We start from the raw sequence: 21108 nt of genomic DNA, 5'->3' as shown, positions 1-21108 counted from the left end.
GAAGAAACAAAATAATGTTTGGTTAAAAATCTTTATTTTAAATGTTTATTTCAACGTCTCACAAATTCCATATTCCTATAAAATATTTCTCATCCCTCTGCCATCGTTGCAACAAGCCTAACACCTGCTCAAAGCATGTTATTTTGTCATGTGAAAGACCAAAACCCCCAAGGAAGCCTCTGGAACAAATGTTTCTGTGATCATCTCTGCATTGCAATCGTGCATTAATTCAACTTCACTGTGTATCAACTTCACTGTCCTCTCAGTCATAATATCAGAATTTAAAAAAAGGAATGATATGCAGTCATGGTGGAGAGAGAGAGGGAAATGAAACCTCACTGGACGGTTGTAGGACACGCTGCCAACCAATAACAGCACTGAATAGCAGTTTGCAGTGGAGAGCGAAAACTATCATTGTGTGACGAGTCAATCTACAGCACATGGAAGCCTGGGCCAACAACGGGTTTCAGAGGACTCATTTTCCCTTTCAACAGACAAACTGTTGTCTACAGGGATAGTTCACCTGAATGTCATAATTTCTTCAGCTTGCAAGGTTGTCGTCGGGCCAGGGAGTGTCTACAACTACAAATAGTAGGTTATTATTACTTTGCTAAAGCAACCACAGACACACTTTAGAGTCGCTATCGACTACCCCCAGGCGTGGTTTTACGCAGAGTTCATTTTGGCACGCAATTTAGTTAAAGCTAAAACAAGTGAAACTGAGGTTATCAATACCAATCTTAGCCGGTGGTAGCTGTAGGAAAGTAACTGAATCCGAACTGTAGTTGCAGTCAATCACAAAAACAAAACAAAAAATGTGTAAATTACTGATTTTGATTGAACCAACCCTTTAAAAGTGACCCCATGGAGTGCAGTGCAAAGGAGCCCAGGTTGTGTCTCAAGGTCTTAAAAACACTGGGAGAGTGGATGCACCTCAATAGTCGAATGTGGTTTCATCTCCTCACCTTTCACCTGCTCTAATGTAAAAGAGGTGGAGAGGAGATCATTCTTTAGACTATTGAAACACACCCAGGGTCTCTCTGGCCTCAGCATCACCAATAGTCAGGCCCTCCTGGAATTCAGCGATTTTTTTTTGTGGAATTTTCTGAGAGAAAAAAAACAAGCTTTATTTTGCCACTGCAATTCTGCATGGCGATATACGATGATTTTGTCCAATTGGTCTGGAAAATACACTGATGAGGGAAAAGTTTTGTCGTGTGGCTTGAATGAACTATATTACGTGGTAAATGTGAGGTGATTGGTTGAAATTGCAAGCTCTCTTTTTGTACTGCGGTGATGGGTACATTTTATGCGATAATATTGCGACGATTTGACTGCTTTATTCGGAGAGAGTGCGGTGATTGGTCAAATTTGCAAGCCCTCACATAATATGCAGGGAATTGTTGATTTAGCAAAAAAAAATGATTGGAGGAACTGTATAACGACAAATGAGGACAGAACTATTGCTATGGGCGGAGCGCGGGAGGGGGCGGAGCAGCATCCTCCAGGGGGCGTGTTCAGCAGGACGCAACGTTTCGGGAACGTTCAGATAGAAATATGCCATGTAGAACAAACATGCTTCTCTCTGACATGCAGATTCAGGAATCATGTCGACTACAATAGTGGCGTAACCATCTGCAACATTCGAGAACGTTTGACAACTGAACGTGGCCCAGGACTCTCAGCAGCCATTTTGATTGGTCTGGAGATACTCTTGGTGCAGTTTCTCCTGGGCCTCATGGAGTTTCCGCAGCTTCTTGGTCTGTCCCTTACTGAGATCCTTCCCCTCCACGTCATGCGTGGGGAAACCCTGTTGGAGGAGCAGTACGTGTCTGTTAAACCACCCAATGTTTAATAAAGCCTTGTATCCACTCCAGATATCAAGGAGGTTTACAGTTGTTGGATATTTACCGTCTCATCAAAGCTGGAATACTTGTCGGTTTCAGAGCGGAACATATCGCACGGGGAGATTTTCATCTTCGCAAGTTTGGCCAACTGTGATGAAACAACCATGAACAGAGACACATCAATATGCTTGCATCTAGACATGAGGCTGGTAACATCAGTATTACTGCTCTCAGATCGGTTAGCAGAGGATTCACATCAATATACCTACATCTAGACATGAGGCTGGTAACATCAGTATTACTGCTCTCAGATCGGTTAGCAGAGGGGACCACATGAATATACCTGCATCTAGGACAGGAGGCTGGTAACATTATTACTGCTCTCAGATCAGTTAGTGGAGGACTCGGAAGACAGTGGTCCTGCCATAGATAAAGGACTCTCCCTTTGAGGGACTTCCACCAGAGATGAGTCCTCCTCTATCCATCTCTATGGTCCTACTAACCTCCTGCTCCTGCTTTTTCTTGGCAGCCTCCTCTTTCTTGTTCTTCTTCTCGTCCTCCATCTTCTTTTTCTCATTCCTCTCCCTCAGCAGGGTCTCTTTGTCCACCAGCTTCACCACAGTGGGAAGGCCTGACAATGACAAGTCATCACTGTGGCTGCTACTAGTTTTCGCTGATCTATAGTGTGTGTGTGTACATATTGTGGTCAGTGCATTTACCTTCATGGTCTTCTAGACGCACCCCCAGCTCAGGTAAGGTGTCATTACGGACCACGTCACACAGCTGTAGCACCTCTGTCACTGAGAACACAGACAGAGGGAGAACACAGACAGTCAGAACACAGACAACACAGAGTCAGAACACAGACAGAGAGAACACAGACAGAGAGAACAGAGTCAGAACACAGACAGAGAGAACACAGACAGAGAGAACACAGACAGTCACCACATCTACAAGCCTCACATTTCTAGCAGCAGGCAACTGTGTTCAATTATTAGTATTTTTGTTGAATAACTTGGGAGGGAGGAAGTATTTACCATTCTGTTCTCTGGCAATTTTGCGAACAGATTCTCTGAAGTCTGACAGCACCTTCAGATAGGGCATCACTGTGGTCTCCATCTGCAAGCAGCCTCAGTTAGCTTGACTAGAAACGTCCACAGAATCACAACGTCTACGAGAACACGGATATAATGATAACAATATGATTCATTTTCAAATCCAAAGTGACTTAGTCATACATACATGCATATGGGTGATCCCGGGAATCAAACCCTCTATCCTGGCATTGCAAACACCATACACTACCAACTGAGCAACAGAGGACCACTACCAACTGAGCAACAGAGGACCACTACCAACTGAGGAGAGATGGTGGTGGCCAATCCCAACAGTAGATCATGTTGAAAGCACCTCGACTGCAGAGAAGCAGCCTGGTATCTCCAAGGCAATACTTACATCCACATGGTGACCATCTCCTCCTACTGGGAATCCAATAGCAGCCTAGTATCTACAGGGCAATACTTACATCCACATGGGGACCATCTCCTCCTACTGGGAATCCAATAGCAGCCTAGTATCTACAGGGCAATACTTACATCCACATGGGGACCATCTCCTCCTACTGGGAATCCAATAGCAGCCTGGTATCTCCAGGGCAATACTTACATCCACATGGTGACCATCTCCTCCCACTGGGAATCCAATAGGCTCGGTCCCTTCAATGGCCCCGAAGGTCTACAGCACAGACAGGGTTAGAGAACTTCATCAGAACAAAAGGGATATGGTCTCCTGATAAGTAAAAGGACTGAATAGGTTTCTATCTTAGCTATAGTGGTGTAAATATCACGTGACCCGGTTTTCACTTTCCACATCGCCGCTTCTCGTTTTTAATACTGAATGTGTTCACGAGATTTATGTGATTGACCGTTGTTTAGTCATGCCCTTCAAAATGGATTTATCTGGAACAGCCGACTTCAGCTCTGGTCTTGTGAGTGTAATACTGGGGTGTATTCACTAGGAACCAAATGGAACCAAACGGAACGAAACAGGGAGGAACTGAATTTGTCCAATAGTAACTCATTTTGGTGGCAACAACATTTTGCAACAGTGTGCGATGAATGAATACACCCCCTGGTATGCTGCACAAGCTCTCTCACTCACCTTGAGCATGTCAGTCAGGTAGAGAGCGATGCTCTTCATCAGCATGCGGTTGGGCTGCAGCTTGGAGCTCTTCCTACTGGCTATGTAGGTGTTGCTCTGGGTTACCAGCGCCCTCATCTCCTCCATGGTGCTGCGCGTGTCCACGTTGTCACACAGCGCCGCGTGGACTGCTGCCTTCCTCTCATAGAAGCTAGACAGACAGGGACAATGGAGGAGTGGGCGGGGTTTACTCTCATAGAAGCTAGACAGACAGGGACAATGGAGGAGTGGGCGGGGTTTACTCTCATAGAAGCTAGACAGGGACAATGGAGGAGTGGGCGGGGTTTACTCTCATAGAAGCTAGACAGGGACAATGGAGGAGTGGGCGGGGTTTACTCTCATAGAAGCTAGACAGGGACAATGGAGGAGTGGGCGGGGTTTACTCTCATAGAAGCTAGACAGGGACAATGGAGGAGTGGGCGGGGTTTACTCTCATAGAAGCTAGACAGGGACAATGGAGGAGTGGGCGGGGTTTACTCTCATAGAAGCTAGACAGGGACAATGGAGGAGTGGGCGGGGTTTACTCTCATAGAAGCTAGACAGGGACAATGGAGGAGTGGGCGGGGTTTACTCTCATAGAAGCTAGACAGGGACAATGGAGGAGTGGGCGGGGTTTACTCTCATAGAAGCTAGACAGGGACAATGGAGGAGTGGGCGGGGTTTACTCTCATAGAAGCTAGACAGGGACAATGGAGGAGTGGGCGGGGTTTACTCTCATAGAAGCTAGACAGGGACAATGGAGGAGTGGGCGGGGTTTACTCTCATAGAAGCTAGACAGGGACAATGGAGGAGTGGGCGGGGTTTACTCTCATAGAAGCTAGACAGGGACAATGGAGGAGTGGGCGGGGTTTACTCTCATAGAAGCTAGACAGGGACAATGGAGGAGTGGGCGGGGTTTACTCTCATAGAAGCTAGACAGGGACAATGGAGGAGTGGGCGGGGTTTCCTCACTAGTCTACACATGGAGCTGCCACCAGGGGGCAGTCATTCAGAACAGATGATTAAGTGGTACTATGTTTGAGTACTCCCTCACACCTGCAACACGGGGTTTGTCATAAAACATGACATTACATGGAATGACTAATGACTACTAAGGTCATATCAGAACTCTTTACCAAAATCCTGTTATGAAGCTTGAAACACTGAAACCTTATTGAAGCCTTCAGATGTTTCGAAACAAAGTCGTATCGATTATTAACACCAGGCTTGTGACCTCTCACCTCTCGTTGAGCTCCATCTCTGCTGCCTCCCACTTCTCAAACTGTCCGGTGACGTCACAGGGAGCTCGCAGAATGTCTTTGACGTTGAGGAAAAACTCCTGTTGAGGAAAGGAAGAGGACTAAATGAAAAAGAAAGTCCCCTTGTGGTCAGCGGACTCGAACAGGTGCACTTTGAGTCCTCCGAGCCGGAGAGTAGAAGAAAAACTAAAACAATTTCATGAATATAAACACTCCTACGCTAACACGCTAACACGCTAGCTGCTCTTGTACACTTCCAGTCTGCAGACAGGGACAATGGAGGAGTTGGCGATGGCCCGATCAGAGCCGGCGCCAGAATGAATCAGTTGGACAGGCATTTGGAGGAGTTGGCGATGGCCCGATCAGAGCCGGCGCCAGAATGAATCAGTTGGACAGGCATTTGGAGGAGTTGGCGATGGCCCTATCAGAGCCGGCACCAGAATGAATCAGTTGGACAGGCATTTGGAGGAGTTGGCGATGGCCCTATCAGAGCCGGCACCAGAATGAATCAGTTGGACAGGCATTTGGAGGAGTTGGCGATGGCCCCATCAGAGCCGGCACCAGAATGAATCAGTTGGACAGGCATTTGGAGGAGCTGGCGATGGCCCCATCAGAGCCGGCACCAGAATGAATCAGTTGGACAGGCATTTGGAGGAGTTGGCGATGGCCCCATCAGAGCCGGCACCAGAATGAATCAGTTGGACAGGCATTTGGAGGAGTTGGCGATGGCCCTATCAGGACCGGTGCCAGAATGAATCAGTTGGACAGGCATTTGGAGGAGTTGGCGATGGCCCGATCAGAGCCGGCGCCAGAATGAATCAGTTGGACAGGCATTTGGAGGAGTTGTCGATGGCCCGATCAGAGCCGGCACCAGAATGAATCAGTTGGACAGGCATTTGGAGGAGTTGGCGATGGCCCTATCAGAGCCGGCACCAGAGTGAATCAGTTGGACAGGCATTTGGAGGAGTTGGCGATGGCCCCATCAGAGCCGGCACCAGAATGAATCAGTTGGACAGGCATTTGGAGGAGTTGGCGATGGCCCTATCAGGACCGGTGCCAGAATGAATCAGTTGGACAGGCATTTGGAGGAGTTGGCGATGGCCCGATCAGAGCCGGCGCCAGAATGAATCAGTTGGACAGGCATTTGGAGGAGTTGGCGATGGCCCGATCAGAGCCGGCGCCAGAATGAATCAGTTGGACAGGCATTTGGAGGAGTTGGCGATGGCCCGATCAGAGCCGGCGCCAGAATGAATCAGTTGGACAGGCATTTGGAGGAGTTGGCGATGGCCCTATCAGAGCCGGCACCAGAATGAATCAGTTGGACAGGCATTTGGAGGAGTTGGCGATGGCCCTATCAGAGCCGGCACCAGAATGAATCAGTTGGACAGGCATTTGGAGGAGTTGGCGATGGCCCTATCAGAGCCGGCGCCAGAATGAATCAGTTGGACAGGCATTTGGAGGAGTTGGCGATGGCCCTATCAGAGCCGGCACCAGAATGAATCAGTTGGACAGGCATTTGGAGGAGTTGGCGATGGCCCTATCAGAGCCGGCACCAGAATGAATCAGTTGGACAGGCATTTGGAGGAGTTGGCGATGGCCCTATCAGAGCCGGCGCCAGAATGAATCAGTTGGACAGGCATTTGACTTTCACAATTGACAAGAGACGCGCTCCAACAAGCAGCGAGACAGCGCCCCTCTGTCTCAGTATGTTAAACCCATGTATCTGATGCTATCTGGCCAAAAAGAGTATTGCATGTCATACTTTTATTTGATGGGTTTTATAGTATAGTAGTAAATGTGGCATGAATTCAACCAGTCATGATGTTTTCCTCTGATTGTTAAACAAATCACTTGGAAAAAAGTAGGTTACCTTTGTACATTTGTCCCAAATAATTATTCGGGACGGCAGGGTAGCCTAGTGGTTAGAGCGTTGGACTAGTAACCGGAAGGTTGCAAGTTCAAACCCCTGAGCTGACAAGGTACAAATCTGTCGTTCTGCAGCTCCTTATCATATGTAGCCCAGGTATCTGATGCAGTCTGTCCCCCAAAAAATGCCACACATACTGAGACAGGGGGCCGCTGTTTTGCTCAGACGCTCGTTAGCGCCCGTCACTCAAATAAATAATTAACATTTAAATATTTTATTTAGACGGGCAAGGAGGTACGGTAGTGTGGGCCAAGCCCCCTAAGACCTGCCCATAACGCAGGCCCTGGGCTCCAGAAACTACACACAGATACATAAAAGGACTTAGATGCCAAAATGTTGACCTACCCGTTTAAGAATATATAGAGAAGTACCTCTAGGCTATATTATCACTTACATTCAGGAATTTCTCGTAGTGGACAGCCGACTCCATGGTGTTGGAGGAGTAATCCAGGGTGTCCTTCCAGGAATGCATCAGGAAGGCTAGACGGAGCTGCCGAGCTGAGGGGAACAGAGAACAGCTGTTAGCTTGCACGCAGACGCCACACGCACGCATGCACACACACACATGCGCGCACACACACACACGCACACACACACACGCACACTCCCGACACCCACATTAACATAATGCTGTTGTTTTAATGGCTACTGAGAAGTTTCTTCACCGGTGTTCTGCGCCAGGGCATCCTTGATGGTGATGAAGTTCTTGAGAGATTTGGACATCTTGCAGCCTGCGATGGTCAGGTGACCAGTGTGCAGGAAGTAGCGAACCCAGTGGTCGTTCTCAAAGTAAGCCTGCGTGGACAGGTATCCTGCTTGTTATTCAACTTGAATACTACGGTTACATTCCAATTCCCTACCCTTCTCCCCTGAAGTGTACACTCCTTCACTCGCCCTTGTGGACTTTGCAGCTACTATAGGCCAATGCTTTCAAATCCTAGAGGGGGAGTGAACAAGTGCACACTTAGAGTGCACAAACAGACCACTGTCCATGTCATAGAAACAGATTACTCGAGACGAAATCCTTACCTCGGACTGAGCCAACTCATTATCGTGATGGGGGAATCGGAGGTCAAACCCTCCCCCGTGGATGTCCATGGACTCTCCCAAGATGGAACCAGCCATAGCGGAACATTCGATATGCCAGCCAGGCCGACCCTTTCCCCAGGGTGAGTCCCAGGACGGCTCCCCCGGCTTAGAGGCCTTCCACAGGGCAAAGTCATTCTGCGACCTCTTCTCACTGAGCTGGTCTGCTGAGACACTCAGATCTCCTGCAGGACACAGAGGACGACCAATAACTCACATACATTGTAGCACTTTGTTTTTTTAAAAGCTCTTTATAAATGATTCATATTATTACCCTCTCCCTCCTGCAGAGCTTTCATGTCACCGACCGCCTCAGGTACCAGCTTGCCGTACGCGTGCTTCTGGCTGGTGGCAAACTTGGCTGTGTCAAAATAAACTGAACCGTTGGACTCGTACCTGCCGACGGGGGAAAATCAAAAGAACCCGCCAGAGATAGAAGGATGAACTGAGAGATGTTTTACAACTCATTAGAGGACAGGGGGCCTGAATGATAACAGAGACCATCTCTCCCTTACCCAAAGCCATTGTCGAGGATCTTCTTCACAAAGTCCACGATCTCTGGGCAGTACTCGCTGACGCGGGTGAGTACGTCTGGGGGAAGGACCTGGGGGGGTGTTGCACACAGAAGAGGTGGGGGAATCAGTCATTTTAATCATCAGATTGGCACTAGAAATGTAGTCATTTTAATAGTAAAATAGGATTAACAATTAGAAATATTAATGTTATATTACTGCTAAAATACTGTATGGTTTATGTGATAATGCAAAAACACAGGGCCCTATCGTGTGACATAAGATTTGATCCTGTGTTTGAACTCTTATCCAGAAATGAGAAGACATTATCTGAGGATGGTGCTGAACCACCTGACATAAAAACAAGAGGACAGTCTGATAAAAACACCTTCAATAAAATAAAAAGGTTAAAAATTCAGGTCATGTGACATAATAGTGTGACATAATAGTGTGACATAATAGTGTGACATAATAGTGTGACATAATAGTTATGTGCTTCCACCTACATTCATGATGACTCATCTGATAATGAGCATTGACATCAGAAAAGTTCATAGTAAAAATACAATTAACAATTTATTATAAATATAAATGTTATATGAATGATAAAATATGGGTTGTTTGTGCTTCCACCTACATTCAAGGCATCCATGTCGTTGTGGTACTCCCCTTCCCAGAACTTTGGAAGAAGAGAGAAGATGGAGTTCTCGGTCACCTGACTGCCAAATTGAGCATCCAACCAATCAGACAGCAGGTCTTTGGCCTTCTCCAGTAACACCTTCAAAAAGAACCAAAAGAACACATTTGACTTCGGTTGTCTCTGGTGTTCTTTTTCATAAAGTGCGTCGCACGGGAGGTTGGTGTCACCTTAATCAGGGAGGACAGGCTCGTGGTAATGACTGGAGCGGAATCAGTGGAATGGTATCAAATACACCCAACACATGGTTTCCAGGTGTTTGATGCCATTCCATGTGCTCCGTTCCGGGCCATTATCATGAGCCTGTCCTCCCCTTGACTGTGTCGAGACAATCAAATGTGACTTGACTAGGCATCTCAGTCCAAACCTCTGGAAGTGTATTAGACTTGTCAGGAACCGTAGAGAGCCATGTTGTACAGCAGGGAGAAGATCTTACCTGAGCCAGGCGTTGTATGTCAGCCTCCCCAGCCTTGCTCTCCACCGCCCCCTGCAGGGGTCCCAGAGCAGCAGCGACGGCAGAGTCCAGCCTCTCCAGCATCTGTTTCTTGTCTGGGTCTGTGGTCTCGGCCAGCTTGGCCTGGAAGGGCTGCAAATGATATGGAGTGAATGGGATGTTAGAGGTGGTAATGTGGCATCCAGCGCCCAAGTTCACCACTCTCTCTATTATATGGGATGGTTCATTCTCACCCCCCCATTACAGGGGTGAACTTTAGAACCTGAGAGTATGCCCAGGACATGCCACTGTTCCACAGATGACCAATCACGTAGCCACACCTGTAAATAATGACAGATTCATATGTCATGAACTTTCTAGACACTATAAAGAGTTTGATGTCTTACCCCTCTGGCACTAAGGACATCCTGCAGTACCTGGGCAGCCGCTGGTTTCTTCTCTCTGTACTGTTCCAGAAGGTAGTTCTGTCTGGCCCGCCTGATGATCTGACACACAGACAAAATGATCTCTAACCATTCAGCCAAACGGTTCAGTTTTCACAACAGAAGAGCGAGACATGTTGATTTGTACCACTGCTGGTTACCTTATCATCTATGTCCGTAATGTTCATGCAGTAGAACACGTCATATTTGAAATAGTTCATCAGAATCCTTCGGAGGATATCAAAAGATATGTAAGATCTGAAAAACAAAAAGGGATGAAATCATTTGATTTGGACACACATCTTAACATCCAAACACTGAAACTGATTTAAAAAGGTTCTACAGCAGGAAATAGTCTTAGTTCTACACTATTATTATCCAGAACCAGTTATGAGTCAGGAAATTATGACCTTTGTTCCATCAAAATGTCATTATCAAAATGTAATCGTTTAAAGATGCACAATGCAGAAATCACTCCCCCCATTTACTGGTTGCTAAAATTCAAATAGCTTTTGCCTAATTTCAGTTTCTGTGACAAAACAAACAAGTGTGGTGTAGAGACTCATCGTACCATCTAAACCACTGAAATATATTTCCCATAACCACAAACGGTTGTATTTTCAGCTGTTTGAAGCTGCTGTACAAAACCCAAAGTAAAAGATGCAAAAACAAAACTTAACAACGGGAAGCATAGAAATACCAGACGTAGAACAGATCTACAGCTTCTTAGACAATTTTTCTATGTGAATTTGGTCGGGTCGGTCAGGTACATACTGCACCTTTAAAATCATTTTAAATGCCAGTTAGGTGAGTTGTGAGCCCTTATCAGGTTTGCCACCTCACCTGCATTTTCATGACATATTTCTGGTTTCTTCTTCTATTTGTGACTACTGGACTAAACCTATTGGACTATAGACAAAACCTATTGGACTATAGACTAAACCTATTGGACTATAGACTAAACCTATTGGACTATAGACTATACCTATTGGACTATAGCCAGAAGCCTGAATCTAATGTGACCAGCTAGTACCATTTATGGTTATACAACCGTATTCCTGGAAAAGGTTGACTTGCGCTTTCGCTTTCACAATGAATGTCCCCTTTCACTGTACCCATCCGGTGTATGTGACAATACATCTGTCATTATTATAATCTTCAGAACATGAGTCATGACAAGCGATGGAGACAGTAGCTAGGAGTATTCTGTGAAAATAGTAATTACCGTGTTGTACCGAGCATCACGAAGCCAAGGGCAACGGTCAGGAATATTTTCTATTGGACAATAGACTAAACCTATTGGACTATACCTATTGGACTATAGATTATACCTATTGGACTATAGATTATACCTATTGGACTATAGATTATACCTATTGGACTATACCTATTGGACTAAACCTATTGGACTAGACTATACCTATTGGACTAAACCTATTGGACTATAGACTATACCTATTGGACTATAGATTACACCTATTGGACTAAACCTATTGGACTATAGACTATACCTATTGGACTATAGATTACACCTATTGGACTAAACCTATTGGACTATAGACTAAACCTATTGGACTAAAGACTAAACATATTGGACTATAGACTAAACCTATTGGACTATAGATTACACCTATTGGACTAAACCTATTGGACTATAGACTACACCTATTGGACTATACCTATTGGACTACAGACGATACCTATTGGACAATAGACTAAACCTATTGGACTATAGACTAAACCTATTGGACTATAGATTACACCTATTGGACTAAACCTATTGGACTATAGACTACACCTATTGGACTATAGACTATACCTATTGGACTATAGACTATACCTATTGGACTATAGACTATACCTATTGGACTATAGACTATACCTATTGGACTATAGACTATACCTATTGGACTATAGACTATACCTATTGGAGTAAACAGCTCTTTGCTGCGAGGTGTGGCTGTCACAAACTGCTCGTCTTGTTATTTCCTGAAGTGAACTTTACCTGGCATGTCCCATGTGAGAGGCATCATAGACAGTGGGTCCGCAGCAGTACCATGACACCTTGTTTCCATTCTGGGGAACAAACAGCTCCTGCAATAATAACAGTCTGATATTAATCATAGTACATTTAGCAGACACTTTTAATCAAAGCGACAGTCATGCATACATTCTATGTATGGTCTTTGGAATCGAACCCACTACCCTGGCGTCACAAGTGCCATACTCTACCAACTGAGCTACAGAGATGGGATCTAAATGTAAACCTTTATGTTGTACATTGACATCCAGTGTCCTTCTTTCCTATTTGATCATAAGGATTCAGCCATCCAAAATGGCTCTCAAACGAGTGAAACAAAAGAAGGTCAACATGTCACCTTGGTGCGTGTGAGGCTGTTGTAGAGTCGCAGCTTTGGCAGGTTGGACCCGGCTGGGGCAGACCAGGGGTGCTGGACCCTCTTTCCCTTTACTAAGAAAAACAGAGGACATATTTAATAAGAACATTAGGCAAACCTTTCTCTGAAGAGGGCATGCTGTTAAATGGTGTCTCATTGAAGGTCAGGCAAATTATGGAATTGAATTCCCTCAAATCTCTGGATTAATTTTTGTGATTTGAGCAGGCAACTGTCTGAGTGTATGCAAGCCACCACTCTATTCTGATGGCAACCACCCCTGGTCTCCAGAGCACAGGAACACCATGCAGTCTGACGGCAACCACCCTGGTCTCCAGAGCACAGGAACACCATGCAGTCTGATGGCAACCACCCTGGTCTCCAGAGCACAGGAACACAATGCAGTCTGATGACAACCACCCCTGGTCTCCAGAGCACAGGAACACCATGCAGTCTGATGACAACCACCCCTGGTCTCCAGAGCACAGGAACACCATGCAGTCTGACGACAACCACCCCTGGTCTCCAGAGCACAGGAACACCATGCAGTCTGATGACAACCACCCCTGGTCTCCAGAGCACAGGAACACCATGCAGTCTGATGACAATCACCCCTGGTCTCCAGAGCACAGGAACACAATGCAGTCTGATGACAATCACCCCTGGTCTCCAGAGCACAGGAACACCATGCATTCTGTGGGCCTTCATCAAAGATACAGGCCTGCTACCAGTATACTTAGTTTGCGTGGGGTGAGGTCTGGAAAGCAACACACTAGCTAGCCCTCAAAGTGTGTGTCAAAAACAAACACAAAACCCACAGAGGAAGGAACACAAGTGTGATGAAAAAATAAAACGATTCAGGGATGGGAAAGAGTCCAATGAAATAACCAAACGGTGGTCTTCCTGCCACTAGCCGTTAACACTGTTGACAAATCAATACAGGACTAAAAGACAGTTAGACTTCAATGATTGCAAAATGCTAATCATGCAAATGTTATTATGGGTCCATATTGAACAGGGGCTTGGGCTATATCTGACACTATGAGTCCATATTGAACAGGGGCTTGGGCTATATCTGACACTATGAGTCCATTTTTAACAGGGGATTGGACAATATCTGACACTATGAGTCCATTTTTAACAGGGGATTGGACAATATCAGACACTATGAGTCCATATTGAACAGGGGCTTGGGAAATATCTGACACTATGAGTCCATATTGAACAGGGGCTTGGGAAATATCTGACACTATGAGTCCATTTTTAACAGGGGATTGGACAATATCTGACACTATGAGTCCATATTGAACAGGGGCTTGGGAAATATCTGACACTATTAAGCTTCTATGAAGCTCTTGCCCAATGTACTGCTCCTGAAATAATGAAGGATAGGCCCACCAGCTTTAAATGTAGCATCTCATTTTAGAGGGTCTGTCAGCAGAACACAAGGGTATTGCCAGAAGCCTGAATCTAATGTGACCAGTAAGTACCATTTATGGTTATACAACCATATTACTGGAAAAGGTTGAATTGCGCTTTCGCTTTCACAATGAATGTCCCCTTTCACTGTACCCATCCGGTGTATTTGACAATAAAACATTTTTTAAACAAGTGCTGGAGACCGTAGCTATGAGTATTCTGTGAAAATAGTTGTGACTGGTATACCGAGCATCACGAAGCAAACAGTACAACGGTCAGGACTACTCTCACAGAATACTCTTAGCTACAGTCACCGTCTCCAGGACTTGTCATAACTCATGTTCTGGAAAAAAATAACAAATGTTGTATTGTCACATACACCAGATAGGTGCAGTGAAAGTTGACATTCATTGTGAAAGCGAAATTCAACCTTTACCCGCAAACCACTCCAGCCCGATGATGAGATCTGTTTTTGTGTGGCCACCACCCCCTCAAAGGTGCCCATCCCTGATTTAAATACATTCAGGATGCCTGATCATAGGTAGAAGAATGCCATTCATTTAATTGACTATTTAAATAGCTAACCTTACCGACATTCCAAAGTGACCATGCACTATCGGTCTAGTCTAGGGGGGGGGCCCCATGACTGCCCTTATGCAGTGGGCTACTCTATAGTCTAAGGGGAGCATCCCTATCCTGTCCACGGGCCCTGGACTCTACTCACTGCTGCTATCTGGACTGGGGGTCCCCCGCTGCAGGGCTGCTATGTGCCTGTACCAGCGCAGAGCGTGCACGTGCTGCGGGGCCGGGGGCCTGTGCAGGAGCTCAAAGACCTCCTGGTCCACCCGAGAGGGGCTGAACCCAGCCAGGTAGCTGCGGGAGCTCAGGTACTCATTCAGAGCCACGGTGGCTGTGGCCTCCTCACTTGTGTGCAGCAAGAAGCCATAATCAAAGGCTGTGGAAAACAAGACGGCACACATTCACCCACAGACAAGACACCAATGAAAACCAAAACTAATTTCGGAATGGTTTCGTCTCTAGACAAGGCAAAGAATTGATGCCCAAGAACGTTGTGCTGCTGTATATGTTAATCAACCCTCTTGCTGATCAATGCAATCTGAAAGTAGACAACTGGCTCAGAGCTTTGACTATTTCAGCTGATTTGGTGTATTAACTTAAAGGCCCAAGCTATCATTTCAACAACCTGACCCTGCCCACTTTGTTTGGTGAACTGGGGGATGAGAGTCTAACCTGTTCAATTCATAAACAGAGTTACAGGATGCAATGAGATGTGCCTTATGTACACAGTATATTCATGGTTTATTTACAAATACTCAAATGACAATATAAACAATGCTGCATTAACCTTCCATGTTGGTGTTTTGACCAGATCATTGGTTATGTTAGGACACAGCTGTACTATGATCATAACAGCGCTGGAGGAAATCTGAACGTATCCCGTTAACCCTCCTGTTGTTGTTCCTTTCATGTTATAATTCATTCTGTGTTCCCGGTCCAAAATGACCACCCCCATTATAGCTGATTATGAGTCCATAATAATACATATTATCACCTAATATTGTGTTACATCTTTTCATCAAGTTCTTGTGAACATTACAAGTGTTGAACTTCTTTCTATTAGCTATTTATGGCCTGTAGGCCTCATTGACCTGAGCTCATACAACTCGTTTTTGAGTTTAAAATAATAATAATGTATGGATTATTTTGACTATAACAAATATTCAGATGAAACATATTGTGCTATTTATCACAGACTACTTTGTGTCAAAGTTTAACAAGGACTCTCTCCTCCTCACCAGTGTCATGATCAAATATATGATCAAGAGCCTCACATACAGTATATCGTTTGGTCATTGTGCTGCCACAGAATGAATTGTGAGCAAGGCCTCAGTAAAGCTTTATATACCAGTGCTGCAAGAAAAGCTCTATATATTATTGAAACAATATTGCAATTGTTTGTGAAAATGCCAACAGGTGTGGATCCCTTGGGGGAAAGATTCTATTGGGGAAAGGTTCCCGTGGGGGCTGCCATGGAAACCAAGAAGGGGTGTGTGTGTGTGTGTATGTGTGTGCGCGCACACACGTGTTCGAATACACATGGATGCGGGGGTCTGGGAGATGGAAGTGTGTCCATCTGAGGAATGGACATGTGCCTGAACAAAATTTGATACACTAATTGTAGTCTCACCCATTAATGTCTAATGACCAGTTATTTTTGACCAGGAACACCACAGGTGTACAAAAGTGAAATAAAACACCCAAAATGTAATGAAAATCATCTAAATGTATTTGGTGTGTTCAGATGCCCTGTGTGGACAAAGTTATGGAACCTTATGACAATCAGATTAAATTAACTACATTTTTCAGAGAAACAAAACCTTGTAAATCGGTCCAATTCCACCAGAACACAACAGGAAGGTTACCAATGGAGAGATCCCTATGTCGAGAGACTGTTTGTAGACCACTAGCTAGTAGTAGCATCAGATATTTTCACAAGCCATCTAGCTAGCTTGTACAATTGATTGTTATTCGACAGATTTCCTGGAAAAGGTTGAATTGAATTTTCGCTTTCAAAATGAATGTCACTTTTCACTGTACCTATCCGGTGTATGTGACAATACAGAACATTTTCTTCCCAGCACACGACCAACGTCAAGCGCTGGAGACAGTGACAGTAAGCTACGAGTAACGTTATTCTACTAAAATAGTCGTGACCCGTGTACCGAGCATCACGCAGCCACCAGTACACCGGTCACGACTATTTTCACAGAATACCCAGATCTACCGTCACTCTCATGACTCATGTTCTGGACATTCACTGTGAAAGCGAAAGCTTGATTCAGCCCTTTCCAGTAATACGGTAATATAACCATCAATAGTACTACTAGCTGGACGGCACTTTGATTGAAATACATTCGTGACGCTTCATCACACAGACAGTGTCCACCAGATTGGCTGTTGCATCACGTATGCATCAAATTGGATGCGTAGACGGCTTGACAGAAATGGTAGCAGAAGGTGAATGTTTAACTTTTGTTGCACACATCTCCAGATGATGCTGCGTACCATTTTGCACAATTACGCTATAGATGTGTAGAATGGCATTCATTTCATTGACTATATACATAGCTAGCCTTACCGTAGCCAACATCCTGCAATAATTTATATTCTGAGAACACGCATTTGCCTTGAAGAGACGCTGCTGACATTTGGAAACATGAAAAACATGCATCGATGTCAGTACTTACCTAACTCTCCCGAGCTGGACATGTCAACAGTCTGCAATTTCTGATGCAACAATAACGTGCCCGGACGTACACTCTCTCTCTATAGTCTAGTCTAGACCAATGGCTGTATTCTCTGGACACCCGCGTTGCCTCCCGTTTTCTATGGTCGTCACTAGTTACCACAGTCACAACCAATCATTTGAGGGAGTGTGATTACGAGTATGCCGGCTAAGAAGACTCGCTTACCCGACCAATCAGATAAGGGAGTGTGATGACGCGTATTCCGGTTCACGGGAACCGCCTCGTTTTCGAAATGGAATATATTGTGTTCAAGTTTGAATCAAATTACTAAAAGACATTCGGCAACACGAATTGGCAATGTCACTAAAATGCATAACATTGAGAAAGGATAAAAGTTTTGTGCAAATGGGTAGGTATGTTGCACAAAGATGTATGAATGCCACCAGGAGAAAGACAAAAGCCAAAGAGACGTATGTTGCTGAAATGAACAAGGCAGTAAGTTCAAAGACAGAGCACTAATTTATACCATACACTTTTACAACATTCATTTCATTTTAATAACGTTGAAATACTACACTAACAATGGAATGTTCCTCAATAAAACTGAAGATGAGACTTTGAAACGGGTGTTCCAACTCTGTGGTCACTAAAGACCCCGTGGCCCTTATTGAAGATGAGACTTAGAAACAGGTGTTCTAACTCTGTGGTCACTAAGACCCGTGGCCCGTATTGAAGATGAGACTTAGAAACGGGTGTGTTCCAACTCTGTGGTCACTAAGACCCGTGGCCCTTATTGAAGATGAGACTTAGAAAACAGGTGTTCCAACTCTGTGGTCACTAAGACCCGTGGCCCTTATTGAAAATGAGACTTAGAAACAGGTGTTCCAACTCTGTGGTCACTAAAGACCCCGTGGCCCGTATTGAAGATGAGACTTAGAAACGGGTGTTCCAACTCTGTGGTCACTAAAGACCCCCGTGGGCCCGTATTGAAGATGAGACTTAGAAACAGGTGTTCCAACTCTGTGGTCACTAAAGACCCCGTGGCCCGTATTGCAAGAGTATATGTCATGATGAGTATCATTTAATGTGTAGATCAAACTTGTATTCCTATCATGTAATACTGTCTATACAAGTACCGTGTATGAATAATGTATTTGTAGCAATTTCTGTAAAAACAAACATTTCAAACAAAGTTACTTTTGTCCTCTGAAGAGGGGGGTGGATGGGCCAATACTGGATGGGCCAATACTGGATGGGCCAATACTGGATGGGCCAATACTGGATGGGCCAATAATTGTATATTTTTAAATAGTATATAAGTGGGGGTTAGGGTGGTGAGTTTTCCCTTACACTATAAAGACCTTTGAGGGTCTAGAAAGTGCCATTTAAATCCAATCCATTATTAAATGTTTTGCAAACTTAATCATATGTTTGACATCGTAAATGATCGTGCCCCAGGTTATTATGAAAAACCACATTGATATGGTCTATAACCACCACAGTTACAATACCAGAGCTAGTGTTATGTCTTGTAAATCCCAAGAGTAAACAGTACTGCGAGGAGCACGTATCTCTATACAGACATTTGTCTATGGAATAGCCTTTAGCAGTTACACTGGCGGCCCCGGTGGCAATAAATTAATAAAACCAAAGCTTACCTTGACTTGGAAAGGTTCCGGTGTTGGATAGCCATAGCCAGCTAGCTATCATATCATCCCTCTCTGTTTTGAGTAGGCTAAACTAGCTAGCTGCATTCGCTAGCTTAGTGAAAAGAATACAACTAAATATAGCTAGCTCTCTTCCTCTCGCGTCTACCTTCATTTTAAATAAATGGAGTTCAAAACTGTTCAACTATTGTCTTTCTCTCTCTTTGAGTCAACTATTCACCACATTTATGCATTGTAGTGCTAGCTAGCTGTAGCTGATGCTTTCAGTACTAGATTCTCCTGATCCTTTGATGGGGTCGAACAGCATGTCAGTTCATGCCGTAAAAGCTTTGTGATAGGTTGGAGGACATCCTCCGGAAGTTGTCATCTATCATACTGTGTTAAGTCTATGGACGGCGGTGAATGCAAACGATGAGCTCCTAGGTTTTTGTATTGAAGTCAATGTACCCAGAGGAGGACGGAAAAACTAGCTGTCCTCCGGCTACACCCGGTAATACCCAACAGAGTGCTGTTTAGGCTACTGTAGATCTTCATTGCAAAACAGTGTGTATTAATCAATTATTTAGTGACGTGAATATATTCAGTATAGTTTTATGTAAAAAGGATAACTTTTTTAATGTTTCACTATGGATAGGTATTTTAAGTATCTCTCTCACACACACACACACACACACACACTTGTACCTTGTCAGCTCGGGGGTTTGAACTTGCAACCTTCCGGTTACTAGTCCAACACTCTAACCACTAGGCTACCCTGCCGCCCCAATGAACATTGAGAGGGAATTGACATTGATTAAAGAAAAGAAGAAGAAACAAATTGGGACTAGAATTTTGTAAAATAATAATGTAAAGGTTAAATATGTTAAATGTTAGAAAACATGGGGAAATATACAGTAGGAGATATTAAAGGGTGATTAGTGAATATACAGTAGGAGATATTAAAGGGTGATTAGTAAATATACAGTAGGAGATAGTAAAGGGTGATTAGGAAATATACAGTAGGAGATATTAAAGGGTGTAGTAAATATACAGTAGGAGATAGTAAAGGGTGATTAGGAAATATACAGTAGGAGATATTAAAGGGTGATTAGGAAATATACAGTAGAGGATATTAAAGGGTGATTAGTAAATATACAGTAGGAGATATTAAAGGGTGATTAGTGAATATACAGTAGGAGATATTAAAGGGTGATTAAAGTAATGCAGTAAAATGGTAAAGAATGTTATAATGACGTTTGCTTTTAGGGTACAATGTACATTAGACTATGTTAGATGGGCCTAGAGGACAGGCCTTAGGGCCTGTAGGAGGTTGGCAATGAGATGTTGTAATGATGAAATGTTATAATGTTGAAATGTTTAAAATATTAGATGTTTAGGATGTAAGGGGGGGTAATGAGTTAGGGAGGAGTTAATAAATTAGGTTGGAGTGAGATTATAATTGAGTGGAGTAAGGAAGGTTGTTTAAAAATGTATGTTTTAAAAGTTAAAGTTAATGAAGTATATAAAAGTCAGAACAGCCAGGAGGTTGAAGTGTACGTCCTGCTTAGGTGAGAAAAGGGCGGGTGTTAGGGGGGTGCTGAAAAAAACAACCCTTTGAGCAATACCGCTTTGGGTGTGACCCACTGAGTGCGTCATTTGAGCATGTGTTAGCCACAAAGAGTTAGCAGAAAGGAAGATGGAGGGTAGCAGACGTTGATTTTAGAGAAGGGGAGGACACCCTTTGAGCTTGCTAGAAGAACCGGTCACCTGCAGGAAGAAGATTTTATTGTATTCATATTTGTAATTGTACTTAAGGATTCCTCCTATAATTTTACTTTAAGGTTACCTCATTGATAGAAGTGTGTTAAAGTAGTTGTTAGAGATTTTTTTTACACCATCTGAGGGACTGATCTTCCTGAGGCGGGAGACAAAAAACTGTTTATCAAGTTGTAGAAGGTAAAAAAAAAACGTTTTCTTGTTATTGAGTGTTGTGCTAAAA

The 21108-nt window shown here is 44.3% G+C and overlaps 1 protein-coding gene across 2 annotated transcripts; it reads right to left on the bottom strand.

Annotated features, from left to right (window-relative positions):
- Window positions 1-12: 12 nt before the first annotated feature.
- On the bottom strand, window positions 13-17592 carry cars1 (cysteinyl-tRNA synthetase 1). Of its 2 annotated transcripts, XM_031812446.1 has the most exons (21): window positions 17464-17576; window positions 14919-15149; window positions 12761-12852; window positions 12388-12476; window positions 10544-10640; window positions 10347-10445; window positions 9943-10092; window positions 9447-9587; window positions 8813-8901; window positions 8572-8693; window positions 8241-8482; window positions 7877-8006; window positions 7606-7709; window positions 5267-5364; window positions 4008-4197; window positions 3513-3581; window positions 2885-2966; window positions 2567-2647; window positions 2351-2478; window positions 1912-1995; window positions 13-1810 (listed from the first exon to the last, which is right to left on the bottom strand). In XM_031812446.1, exons 1-21 carry the CDS (start codon window positions 17483-17485, stop codon window positions 1682-1684), a joined length of 2469 nt encoding a protein of 822 aa, XP_031668306.1. In that variant the 5' UTR covers window positions 17486-17576; the 3' UTR covers window positions 13-1681. The 2 variants fall into 2 exon arrangements, with proteins under 2 accessions (XP_031668306.1, XP_031668307.1); XM_031812447.1 differs by lacking the exon at window positions 14919-15149 and having other exon boundaries at window positions 17464-17592.
- Between the last annotated feature and the right edge of the window lie 3516 nt (window positions 17593-21108).

The sequence above is a fragment of the Oncorhynchus kisutch genome, unplaced genomic scaffold (assembly GCF_002021735.2).
Source record: "Oncorhynchus kisutch isolate 150728-3 unplaced genomic scaffold, Okis_V2 Okis03b-Okis08b_hom, whole genome shotgun sequence".
Taxonomy (NCBI): Eukaryota; Metazoa; Chordata; class Actinopteri; order Salmoniformes; family Salmonidae; genus Oncorhynchus; species Oncorhynchus kisutch.
Note: the sequence above shows the minus strand (reverse complement) of the source record. Positions and strands in the feature narration are given on the sequence as shown.

Coding starts and splice junctions, on each gene's coding strand:
- cars1 (XM_031812446.1), bottom strand. CDS start 17,485: ATGTCCAGCTCGGGAGAGTTAG. Junction 12,477..12,760: donor ACAGCCTCACACGCACCAAG/GTGACATGTTGA, acceptor TTATTATTGCAG/GAGCTGTTTGTTCCCCAGAA. Junction 1,996..2,350: donor AGAAAAAGCAGGAGCAGGAG/GTTAGTAGGACC, acceptor GTTTCATCACAG/TTGGCCAAACTTGCGAAGAT.